At 41.2% G+C, this 12,316-nt stretch overlaps 1 protein-coding gene across 18 annotated transcripts in view; it reads left to right on the forward strand.

Annotated features, from left to right (window-relative positions):
* Window positions 1–294: 294 nt before the first annotated feature.
* Window positions 295–12,316, forward strand: part of KCNC2 (potassium voltage-gated channel subfamily C member 2) — a 185,198-nt gene continuing 173,176 nt past the window's right edge. For 12 of the 18 annotated variants that reach the window (XM_032347000.1, XM_032346990.1, XM_032346994.1 and 9 more), the window contains exons 1-2: window positions 857–1,132; window positions 2,333–3,035. In XM_032347000.1, coding sequence (XP_032202891.1) covers window positions 2,352–3,035 — 684 coding nt within the window. In that variant the 5' untranslated portion in view covers window positions 857–1,132; window positions 2,333–2,351. Of the gene's footprint in view, window positions 353–856; window positions 1,133–1,652; window positions 1,748–2,332; window positions 3,036–12,316 lie in introns of those variants that run through there. The other 6 variants (XR_004286760.1, XM_032346997.1, XM_032347001.1 and 3 more) reach the window with 3 other exon arrangements.

Consider the following 12,316-nt stretch of genomic DNA (forward strand, 5'->3'; position numbering starts at 1 on the left):
TCTACCTCCAGAACTGTGAGATCATAAATTTCTGCTGTTTATACAGACCAGTTTGTGGTACTTTGTTATGGCAGCCCTGATAAACTTCTACAAGGCCCAATACAAATTTGAAAGGGAGAAAGTGACTAATTAGATAATTGCTTTGGTACTTGGATTATGTAGCTCTCCTCTGAGGCTTCTGATAAAGAAACCCGAATTTTCACTTGCTAGAGCATGATGTTCCTGGAATAAACTTTTTAAACTTGTTTTGTTTTATATAACCATGATGTGGTGACTGGAGACCTACATTTGACTGGAAAGAGCAAGCCAGAGCCATGTGTAAGACGCGAGATCCAAGACTCACTTGTCACCTGTAAGTAGACCTCTCTCTCCCATCAGTTGTCATTAAGGGGGAAAAAAAAAAAAAGGACTTGGTCTTAGAGATGCTCTCTCACTTGTTGGGAGGGGTGGGGCAGTGGGAAGAGAAAGGGTGTGGAGAGTGGGGTGTAAATAAGGCAGGCAGAAGCTCCAGAGAGGGTGGGGATAGAGCTTCACGGAAGAAAAATATATGAACCTGGTTGGTACAAGAGAGCTTCCCCAGACCCACCCACCCACCCTTTCCTGAGCTCTGTGCTCCGGCGCTGGTGGTTGGCAGCGAGTGGTGCGGAAGGGACAGCTCTAGCAGCGGCTGCTTTCAGGGGAGAAACAAAACCTGGAGGTCCAGGGCGGAGCCGGGTGACTGCCCCTTCAAGTGGGTGAGCTTTCCTGACCTCGGGTCAGCTCCACGGTGGTCGCGGCCAGCATCTGGGCCGGCTCCCGGCGGGGTCGCGGAGCGCCGGCTGGACCCGCCCCGAGCTCCATGGTTCGCCCAGCCCTGCGCGATGGTGACTCTGGGCGCGGAGGTTGGCGCGTGGCGAGCCCGCAGCTCGCAGAATGAAGGCGGGGAGCGCGGCCGGCGGCCGGCCGGGGCTGGCTCCGCGACCCCAGCGCCGCGAGAAGCGGCCCAACCACCTGAACCCGGAAAACGCCAACAAGTAGTTTTTCGTTGGAGAAGGGCGGCTCGGCTGGGTGTCAGGACTCAGTCCGGCTGCCCGGAGAAACCTCGTCCACTCGGAAACCCAAGCAGAAGCACTTTTCTGTCGGTCTCGTTAAGGTATCTGGGGGCGGGAGGGAACGGGGGTGATTTGCCGGGAAGGGCATGCTGACCCTGCAGGCAGGCATTCGCCCGCCTGCCCCCGCCTCGTTCCGCAATGGGAATGTGGAGGTGAAGTCCTGGGGATAGGTGGCTGGGAGACTGGAAGCGGGGACACTGTCAGCTTGGGGAACCAGGGGGTGTGCCTCCAGCGGCTCTTTCCAGGGCCTCGCCCCTACTAGAGAGCAACCCCCCCAACCCCCCTAACTCTGCATCCCCTAGGCGTTTGTTTTTCTTGGGGGGGGGATGGGGTGGGATGCGTTGATCATTCGCATTCTAAAAAAATGGAACCTAGTTAGTGGTTTCCTTTCCCAAGTAATAATAGTATTAACAACAACAACAACAACAACAGTAATAATGTGAAAAGGAAATTGGATCAGGAAATTAGTCACAGGTCTCCTTGGTAAAAGGCAACAGCAGGGAGATTTTTTTTTTTTTTTTTTTTTTTTTTTTTTTTTGCTTTGACTTCTGCGTTCAGTCTTTTTGCCTGGTCCGTGAGGGAGAGTGGAAGTGAGAACGGGGCACGCAGAGGGCATTCCCTGAGTGCCAGGGCGCTGCGAGTCCAGAGTCCCGAGGGTACGCGTGGAATGGGGGTCTCGGTCCCGTCTGGGGGCTCTCCTCCCAAACTGCCAAGTTGCCTCAGAGGAGAAACTCCTTGCCTGAGGGAACTGCCTCCAGGCCAAGGAAGGTGGAGAGAGGGTTTAGGGTAGGGGAGGAGAGGAGGCAGGGCAGGGGCAGAGTAAGGAGCGAGAGAGGGAGAGAAAGGGCTTAGAAGGGAGAGATAAGGGGTTTGGGGAGAAGAGGAGAGTGGGGGTTCAGGCCTAGAAGCAGATTTTCTGTGAGAGGGGGTGGGGGGAAGGGTGAAGGGTGAAACGATGAAGTAGGGGTGATCAGAGGTAGGGAAGAAAGGTGTGAGGCAGGAAAGAAGGTGTCCTGGAAGGTCAGGGAGGCTGGGACCACCTGCTTGGTTTTCTGGAAGCCTGGGGACGGTGTGCTGCTTGAGGCGGGGACAGGGCTGGGCGCGCAACTCCTCCTGGGAGGGTCAGTTGCCCCTCGCCTGTCCCTGCATCCTGGGACTCGGGCTCGGCGTGGGGGTGGGGGTCATGGTGCGGCTCTGACGGCCGAGATCTTTAACTTGGCGCTGTGTTCGCCTCCCCCCAGTCATGTCTGAGCCACAGAGATGGGCAAGATCGAGAACAACGAGAGGGTGATCCTCAATGTCGGGGGCACCCGGCACGAAACCTACCGCAGCACCCTCAAGACCCTGCCTGGGACGCGCCTGGCCCTTCTCGCCGCCTCCGATCCCCAGGGCGACTGCCTGACGGCGGCTGGCGACAAGCTGCAGCCGTCGCCCCCTTCGCTCTCGCCGCCGCCGCGACCGCCCCCACTGTCCCCCGGGCCGGGCGGCTGCTTTGAGGGCGGCGCGGGCAACTGCAGTCCCCGGGGCATCGGCGGCGACCACCCTGGGGGCGGCCGCGAGTTCTTCTTCGACCGGCACCCCGGCGTCTTCGCCTATGTGCTCAACTACTACCGCACGGGCAAGCTGCACTGCCCCGCCGACGTGTGCGGGCCGCTCTTCGAGGAGGAGCTGGCCTTCTGGGGCATCGACGAGACGGACGTGGAGCCCTGCTGCTGGATGACCTACCGGCAACACCGTGACGCCGAGGAGGCGCTCGACATCTTCGAGACCCCCGACCTCATCGGCGGCGACCCTGGCGACGACGAGGACCTGGCGGCCAAGAGGTTGGGCATCGAGGACGCGGCGGGCCTGGGGGGCCCCGACGGCAAGTCTGGCCGCTGGAGGAGGCTGCAGCCCCGCATGTGGGCCCTGTTCGAGGACCCCTACTCGTCCAGAGCCGCCAGGGTAAGGCCAGAACCGCCCCCTTCCCTGCTGCTCCAGCTCCTCCAACGCCTTCCCCAACTTTCTTTTCCACCAACGACCTCTGGGACGAGGGGAGGGGATGGGAGGGAGAAGAGAACAGGATGATCACATCCCTAAGGATGTGACCAGAAGCGCATCTGGTGTCAGGTAAACTCAGGGACCCTGGCGGTCATCCTCCCCTTCCGTCCCCTTCATCCTCCACCGTCTCCTCCTCAACTCAGAGATTTCCTTTAGCAGATAAATGGGAGCCAAAGGGCCAATGTCGACCTCTCTGTGCAAGTCTGTCTGGAACCTTGCCCTGAAACTGGTATTGTGCTTCGTCTTGATTCTTTATTTCCTGACTCTTCCCTTCCAACTTTTCTTTTAGTGTGGATGTTACTTCAGGCCTTCTGGTCATCACTGTTTGACATTTTCAGTGAGGCCTGACACTCCTTCACGTCTGACTCAAAGCAGTGGCTCCAATTAGGGATCCAATCGGAAGACAGAGATGGGGAAATGGAATATAGTAGGTGGCTGGGTGAAGAAAGGGTATGCCAGGGTGGGGTAGGGCGATGGGGGGGGTAGTTTTGTGAAGAGAATCTCCTGAATGCTATTTGGGCCTGTCTCCTTCCAAAGGAGAAGAATGCTGAGTGGCTTGTCCCAGTGAGTTCACCAGAGAGCCCCCCTGCTCATTGAATTGTAGTCTGGTCCTTTTCCCCTTGGGCTTCATCCATGTTTCTTACAGGTTGAATGTCATTTTTTTTTTTTCCCATAGGGATCTAGTTTTTTAATTTTTTTTTTTTTATTTCCAGCATAACAGTATTCATTATTTTTGCACCACACCCCGTGCTCCATGCAATCCGTGCCCTCTATAATACCCACCACCTGGTACCCCAACCTCCCACCCCCCGTCCCTTCGAAACCCTCAGATTGATGATGCCAGTTTAGTCTGATTGTCTAAATCTGGGTAATTTAGATTGTCGCAAACTTTATTTTACCCTTAGATTGTGACTCCGTCCTCAATTTTTCTTTTCAGTTTCTAATTTGAACGGCAGTTTAAATTTAGTCCTTGACACTCCCAATTAATTCTTCAGAATCCCATGAAGGGACTGTAAAAGTTACCAATAATAGTTTCTCCAGTGTAAAGGAAATAAAAGAAATATAAATAACCCCAAATTATATAGTATATGAATGATTTTTAATTATACACGAGAATGGAGTAGTGTATTTAGTTAAATCTCTGCAACTGCATGTGTCTGGTTTGCTTCTGACGCCCAGAAAAAATACCCCCTGGGCAGCCTCACTTTGGCTCCATCCTCATTATTGTCTTCTGTATGTCAGAAGTCTCAGCATCTGAGATATTGTGCAGCTGTCATTCTAGTAACTTGTCAGAAGATGTGTTTCTGATACCACTTTAGAAGTCTAAGGATATGTTTTGTTTTCAGTTTGAAATAGAATGTGAAAGAGACAATTTCAAGCATTACTCCCTAATGGATCTGGGATTAAAATGCATACATAAATTTTAGTATGTCCACATTATTATATTCGAATATAGAATCAATAACTTCAACTCTGCTATCTTCCTTTTAAGATCATTCTATAAATTCAACACCAGGTGAGGTGGCAATGCCCTGCCCAAAAGGAATTAAGGTCATCAGTGACAAAAACTCCTATTTCCTGCTACCTGTAGGGCAGTGGCTTTCAGAATTGAAGAGCCTCAGAACAACAGCCTCCGCCCGTCTCCCCTCCCCCACCGGGATCTTGTTAAACCACTGGATCCTGGGCCTCCCCCCAGGGTTTCTGATTCCACAGGTCTCAAGTGGAACCTGAGAACTGGCATTTCTGGCAGGCTTCCAGGTGCTGCTGATGCTGCTATTAGTCTGGGAGCCACATTTTGAGAAGTGGTTTATAGAAATTGTTGGGCTGTTTGTGTGGATTGTTGTTGTTTTAAAAATGTGTTCTAAATAAGAGCATCAAATACACAGGAAAAAAAATAAAAACAACCCAACAATGTGAATTGGTCACTTTGGTGATGCTAGTTTAGTCCAGTGTAAGCCAAAACAGAAACTGGTACGTATTAAGTTAAATCACAGACATGACCATTACATCCATGGTTTTTTTCAATTCCAACTGAGTGCCACAGTGCTCTATCCACTTGGTGGCTAAGAAGATAATATGAATTTGTTTTCAGACTCATCATGTAATTTTTTTTTTCCAGATCGTGTGCTATACAAGAGACAGTATGTTTTATTATCTTTCCTCATGATAATATGTCTTTTATTGTAGGCTAGATTGCATAGCAAAAACTTTAAGGTGGTATTCAACTTTTATTATTGCTATGAAAGTTGATTTTATTGATTATTGGTGAAAGGGTAGACTATTAACTTGAAAATAGTTTAAAAAAAAATCTTACCAGTAAAAAAATCTTACCAAGATTTCATTGTAACAATATTAGGGGTTTGATATGCATCCATTTCAGGTGAGGAAAGAACACAGATATACTAGAGATTAACACAAGGTCAAAGAGGCATCAGAAGCAGAATCAGCTGAGAATTACAGACCTGGAAAATTTCCTTGAGGTCACTTCAGGAAGACCCTTTATTTTATAGATGAGGAAAATGAGGACTGCAGATGCTAAGTGATGGCCAAGGTCATACAGCAAGTTAATAGAAGATCCGAAATTATGCTGGAGGTCTCATGACATCCTCCCCAGGCCCTTTTACCACAACCACTGATTATAACTGACTGGCTTATGAAATCTCTGCAGATCATGTTGCTCTTGAGATTTAATGCAGCATAAGACACTTTCTAGAATTCTAACTTTGAAAGGTCATCTATGATTTTTAAGAAAACATATGTATTCCAGGACTTTGGTAGAGTTTTTACCCTGCACCACCCAACATTTGAGTGAAAATATGAAATTCAAATTGACTTCTTGAACCCTATTTGAACTTTGCATTTTTATTGACCAGTCAATATGTAGTGTTTTCTTTCTTTCAGAGTGGCTTACATTTGTGGGACTTGTCTTTAGGGAAATCTCTTTTCAAATTATTAGGGATTGCCTAAAAAAGAGTAATCAGAAGTAGTCATTCTACTTAAATGTGATTTAATATTTTTATATGAACGTTTTTAGTTCATGTGATGGCTTGACTTAATGTTTTTTGACTAGTTTGATAAATAGAATTATACTGGGAAGCCATAGGATGAAATTTTATTTTGCATGGACATGATTCTAGAAGACATAAATCAATTATGTTTCAGCTGTGGTCTTACTTGCACAAGTCTCATTCTTTTTTTTTTTTTTTTTTTGACAAGACTCATTCTTAATAGAAATATTTAACTTTTATAAACCCTCTTTACTTTGTTTTACGTTAGTTCATCTTTTATTGATATGCTTGAGATGAACATTTTTAACTGTCTGAATTTCTTTTTCAATTGGTTATACCTGTCACCATAATCTTTATCTTTACCCAATATTGAGGAGAGTGACTCAGTTATAGAGTAGATGTATTTTATTTCTAACTTTTATGATCTTAAGTGCCATACTGAAACAACAGTGATAGGAACCAAATAGCTAATTTAATTTTATAACGTTGTATTTTTGCTTTCTCTTTGGGTTGGCATTTCCCTCTTCTGTTTCTTTAAATTCATGGTGTCAATACATTTTGAAAGTTCAGTTTAACTTGGTAAGTAAGTTTATATTTATACTTAAATGAATTCTTATCCTTAAGAATAGTATTCCAAAATAGAAATTTATAAAAAATCAAATATAAGTTGTCATGGAAACCTGTTCTGGAAAAAATGAGATCAGGAAAGAAAAGGAGAGATTATGCTGTTGATGCCATTGAGTGATATTTACAAATAGCAAAAATCAAGGATGCATAGATGTATTTGTGCAAGTGTTATGCATTGTATTTTTCCAATTTAATATCTTAGTTTAAGAGGGAAATGAAGCTTGTGTGTGCTTTCTTCTGAAAACATTAGATCCTAGGTAAGTAGACAGGTGGCAGGCAGAAATTCTTTCGACAGAAGTTCTAGATTATTTAGAAGTTGATCAACTAGGATAAGGGCAAAACACTAGAATCAAAATGTTTTAAATAATTTGTTCCAGTGTTAAAGAGTGGAGAGCTGTTACAAGTTTCTCCCTATCTCTCTTCTTTTCACTTATTTTTTGGGGGGAGTAGAGGTGATTGAATTAGGTTCTACTTTACAGGCTCTTCGTTGATGACTTGCGTATCTTTGGTTAGCTGATAGGACTTATTTTTAATTTAAAGGAACATTTTATTTTATTATTTATTTAAAAGATTTTATTTATTTATTTGAGGGAAAGGGAGAGAGTTAGTGAGAAGGTTAGAGAGAGAATCTGAGGTAGACTCCTTGCAGGGCACAGAGCCCTACACTGGGGCTTGATCCCAGGACTGCAAGGTCATGACCTGAGCTGAAACCAAGAGTCAGATCCTCAACCAACTGAGCCACTCAGGTGCCCCAAAACAATAAAAAGAATAACTGCTGTGGAACCACATTTAAGATGTTAGGTTTTTGGTCCTTGGGTTTAGATCATTTTATATAGGTTCTCTGGATCTTCATCTAATATATCATTATGTGCCGATCATCCTGAATCATACATGTGTTGTGATAGTGAATCTGTCAATTTTTAATATTGAAAATATTCACTTCATTAACATTTTAAATTGATTTATTTCCTCAGCATTATTAAAGTATACTCCTCAAAACTATTAAAATTCAAATTTCAGCATATAGAATTGGATTCAGAATTGCACATACATAATTTACTTTTTATGGGCCATTTTTTTTTCCTCTTCCTCAAGCCACAAAACAAAATAGTTAAGAAATGATATAAATAACTGTTTGCTAGCTCTCAGTGTAACATTTAACTTAAAAAAATTATAATAAAGTAAGGACAATAAAGTCATAGTTTAAGATTTAAAAAAAGTATATTTTTTCTTTTGTAAGTATTGCTCCAATTCAAAGAATTACTGGCCAAATATAGCTTGCTTATATAATTTTATTAGAATTTATAATTTATATAATTTATTATTAGAATTTTTAGAATATTTATTTAGTCAGCAAATATTGGATATGTAGTCACTTAACTATGGAAGTTATTGGGAATATGTGGAGAAGATATAGTCCTTTGCCCTCAATAAGCTCACCACCCTGTTTATAATAAAACATTTCCTAAAAACATTATCTGTTAAATTAAGAAATGCAGAAAAATTCCAGAGATGTTAAAGATAAATTTTCCTCAAAAAACAAACAAACAAAAAAAAAACTCAAATGGAAATATTGTCTGACACATTCATGAAAACATTCTATTTAGAAATGATGTTAAGATATTGTTAGTCTTTTTTTATTATGAAAGTGTTAGGCTGTTTTATTCTTGATTTTTCTGTTTGTGAGGTGATTTATGGGCTCTGTCTTTGTAATATTAGGGAATGTGAGGAAGGCTGTACTTATACAAAACAACCAAATTATTTAAGGTGTGGTCAAGTGACTTCATACCTTCCATTTTAATTAAAAGTCATGGCCAATTACATGGCAGTGCAAATCCAAGACTCCTGAAAAAAGCCTGCAATCAATAGTCTGGTATTTTTGCATTTGCCCATATAAACATGTAAGTACCTTTTGATCCTTTCCAGGCCACTAATTGTACAGATCACAAATTAATTTGATTTTATACTTATATTCTGAGCATTGGATAGGTTCAGAGAGTACCTAATTCAATACATCATTAAAAGAATCGAGGAAGTTCATTAGAAAATTGTATTTTCAGTTGCATATTTGATCACAAACTAGGTGATTTGCTCTGTTGCTGGGGAATAGATTTGCCAAAGGTTAATGTAGTTGGACAGATCAGGTATGACTTTTTTCTGTGATATTTTATTAAGTGCTCATTTATAGACTTGAGTCGACAAAACTAGTGAGAGTCAAGAAAATTCTCTGTCAAGAAACTTATTTTCAAAGCAACTGAAAACCGGGAATGTGCAGGTTTATAAGGAAATACAGGTCAACTTTTCCCATTTGAAAATGTGTATCATTGTCATTTATTTTTACTTCTGCTACAAAAAAAGTAAATGCAGTTCTCAGGTCTCATACCTTTTGAACTTCTAAGTCATATCCTTTTATTATAGCAACATTTAAAAATATGTCTAAATGAAATGGTAAGGGCACTAAAGGACTAAAAAAAGATAGACGCAGATCTCTAGAAGGAACTATATAGTGGCAACATAGGCTAAACAATAACCATAAAGACATTATACAAACTTAATTTTCTTTTTGAAATATGACAGCTTTTTTTTAGAAGAGCAGTCTCTCCCACATATATATATATATATATATATATATATATATATATATATATATATATATGCAGTGCTATTTATTCTGTTGTGTGTTTTATATATATATATATATAAATATATATATAGCACTGGTTTTTGTTTTTCTTATAGGTTGAACATGGTGATTAATTTTAATATTAGGTAGTCAATAGTTTCACAAAAAGTGACTAAAATGTGGGTGTTAGGGAAGAGGAGAGAGCAAGAAGTGAAAATATATGGAAGTAGCGTTGGAGAAACTGTCTGGGGTGGGATGTATCAGCCTGTGCACTCACCTAGATTTCACAACCAGCTGTGTGACCTTGGAGAATTTACTTCATTTCCCTGAGTCTTGATTTCCTTTTATTGATTCTGAAAATAAATAAATAGAAAATGGGGATGACACATTGGACTAGCTAGTATCCAAACTTCTTTCCAGCTTTTAGATTTTGAGGTTTGGAGGAGAAATAAGGATACTAACTGCTAAAAACCCCTGGGGGTAGGGTGGGAGGAGGAATAAATACATCTACTCTCATTGTGATTGTACTCTAAGGACCATTACACAATGAAGTAAATCAGTATTGATATTTTTTTTTATGGTTTTTGTTTTTTTTTTACATTTATAACTTTCTGCCCTTTTTTTCCTACAGCTGTTGGGTAGCTGCTGCTCTGGTTACCATAGAAACAGGTTAGCTCCTAGCTTCCTGTTTCCATTGAAAACAGCTTTCCTTCAACCACATATTGATCTCAGGAAATCTTTTTGCTGTGGCTCTGTCGTGAAACCCATAAAGATGATTGGCTCTGTCATTTTCTAAATCTAAGTTTTGGTGCAGGTGTATATCCATCCACCACAAGGATAACTGATTAGATAATCTCAGTTTTATTTCCATTTGAAAAGTGCCTTGTCAAAGACACCATCATTTTCCCTTTCCTGCATCTTACACAGAAGGGAAAGTCTTATTCACTTGAGGATTTACAGATACGCCTAACACATCTAACTGTTTACAAAATAATGTCAAATTATTTAGTTTTAATTTTTTTCATAACTCATTCTATCAGAATGAGCATAGAGAATAGTATGCTGTCTAGCACACTTCAAATAAATTTATATTTTAATGTGCTCATTAATGGAGAGTATTTCCAGGTAAATGTGTAGTGTATTATAGTATTCCATATTTCTCTTTTGGGAAGATAGTTTTTCTATTCCAAGATATATATGTATTTTCATAAAAAAAGGATCTATTCACTGTCATTAATATAGATATATTAATATAAATATATTCAAGGAATATATTTGTAAAATTTTTATACGGTTAAGGAATGGAAGAGATTTGTAGGAATATGCCTTAAAAATTTGATTTGAGAATATTAATGTGTATGTGCATGTGTGTGTACTGGGCATATCCATCCAAATTACACGTTTTTTGAATGAGATTGATTATTGGCATATATGACAGACTTCTGGTATTCATGAGGCATGGAATTGGGAGGAAACTGGTGATTACCTGACACAACTGCCTCAATTCACCGATCAGACAGCTGACTTGTTTGTAGCTCTGGCTAGCTGGTAGCAGTGACAGGGCTAGAATTTAGACCTTCTGACTTATGGTGTTCTTCCCAGTCAATCTCAATTGCTTTGTCGGACTGTGTTTAACAGCAGATGCACAAGTTTTAGTTCTTAGGAAGCAGCAAGTATGTTAGGAATAGTATGGGGAGGGTTTGCCCTCTTCCATATCCTATTGCCCAGTAATAGCAGGGAAATTTCTACTGTTTTATGTATTCACTTTATTTCCAGATCCCTGGTCAGATGCAGACTTCCATTGTTGCCTTCTCTACCAGTTCTGTATCTCACTGTTCTACTACTTTTAAAGCCTCATAACTAACCTGCTTATGCATTTATCTCCTATTATTTCCCTTTATCCCTTTGTGTGTGTGTGTGTGTGTCTTTTATAATATGTTCTCTACTCTTACTTGATTTATCGTCTTTGGAATTTGTCAATGAAAATCTAGTTTAGTCTATTGGTAGTGGTTTATGTATTTTATAGAGCATTGTCATCTCACATGTAATTAACAAGATTATAGTGGTTTCACACAGAGTAACTGGTGAATCAGTCAATAAAAGATGTTTGGAGCTGTTGTTGTGGTCTGCAAATGAAATCGGTTGTTGTTGTGAGGTCAGTAAATACAGAGCAGAAGAACTTTTCATGTAGCCTTTTGTTAGTGGATATTTAGTCATTGGTGGTGCTTACTGTACTGTGATGAAATGTAAAGCAACATTAAAATTTTGGGGGTGTTTGAGAGAATGCATTTTATAGGAATCAAAGCAAAGGACTTGGGCCAGAATGTCAGTGATAGTATTGGGAAAAAGACACTTCATAATTCTTAGTCACTTGACTGACCTTTTCCTTTGAAAGTTCATAATAAAAGGACATCTTTGTAATCTGACATTTCCTTAGTATCCCACGTATTAAGAAAATTCTATGCAAACACCTCAGTAATGTCTTCTTTGTTGTGTGATTGAAGACCCTGGTGATTTGCTATCAGATCTTAGAGCTTTGCCATTCTTTATGTATCTTACAACATTGCTGACATCTTTGAAAACTGAAGCAAAGGTCAGTATAGCCTTTCTTGGCTGGTGTTCTGTGATTTCATCTCAGCACTGAAGGAATTCTCTCCTTTTAGACGTCTCTATGGAGAGAGTTCTAGAGATGAAAATATACCACCTTTTGGCCACATTCTTTTACTTTATACCAGTACTTTGTCCAGAATTTTTAAGTTGTTCATTAAAGGATAAAATACAAACACATTTTATTTTATTATTTTTTTAAAAGATTTTATTTATTTATTTGACAGACAGAGATCACAAGTAAGCAGAGAGGCAGGCAGGGAGAGGAGGAAGCAGGCTCCCTGCTGAGCAGAGAGCGGAGATATGGGGCTAGATCCCAG

This window comes from Mustela erminea, chromosome 6 (genome assembly GCF_009829155.1).
Source record: "Mustela erminea isolate mMusErm1 chromosome 6, mMusErm1.Pri, whole genome shotgun sequence".
NCBI classification, from domain to species: Eukaryota; Metazoa; Chordata; class Mammalia; order Carnivora; family Mustelidae; genus Mustela; species Mustela erminea.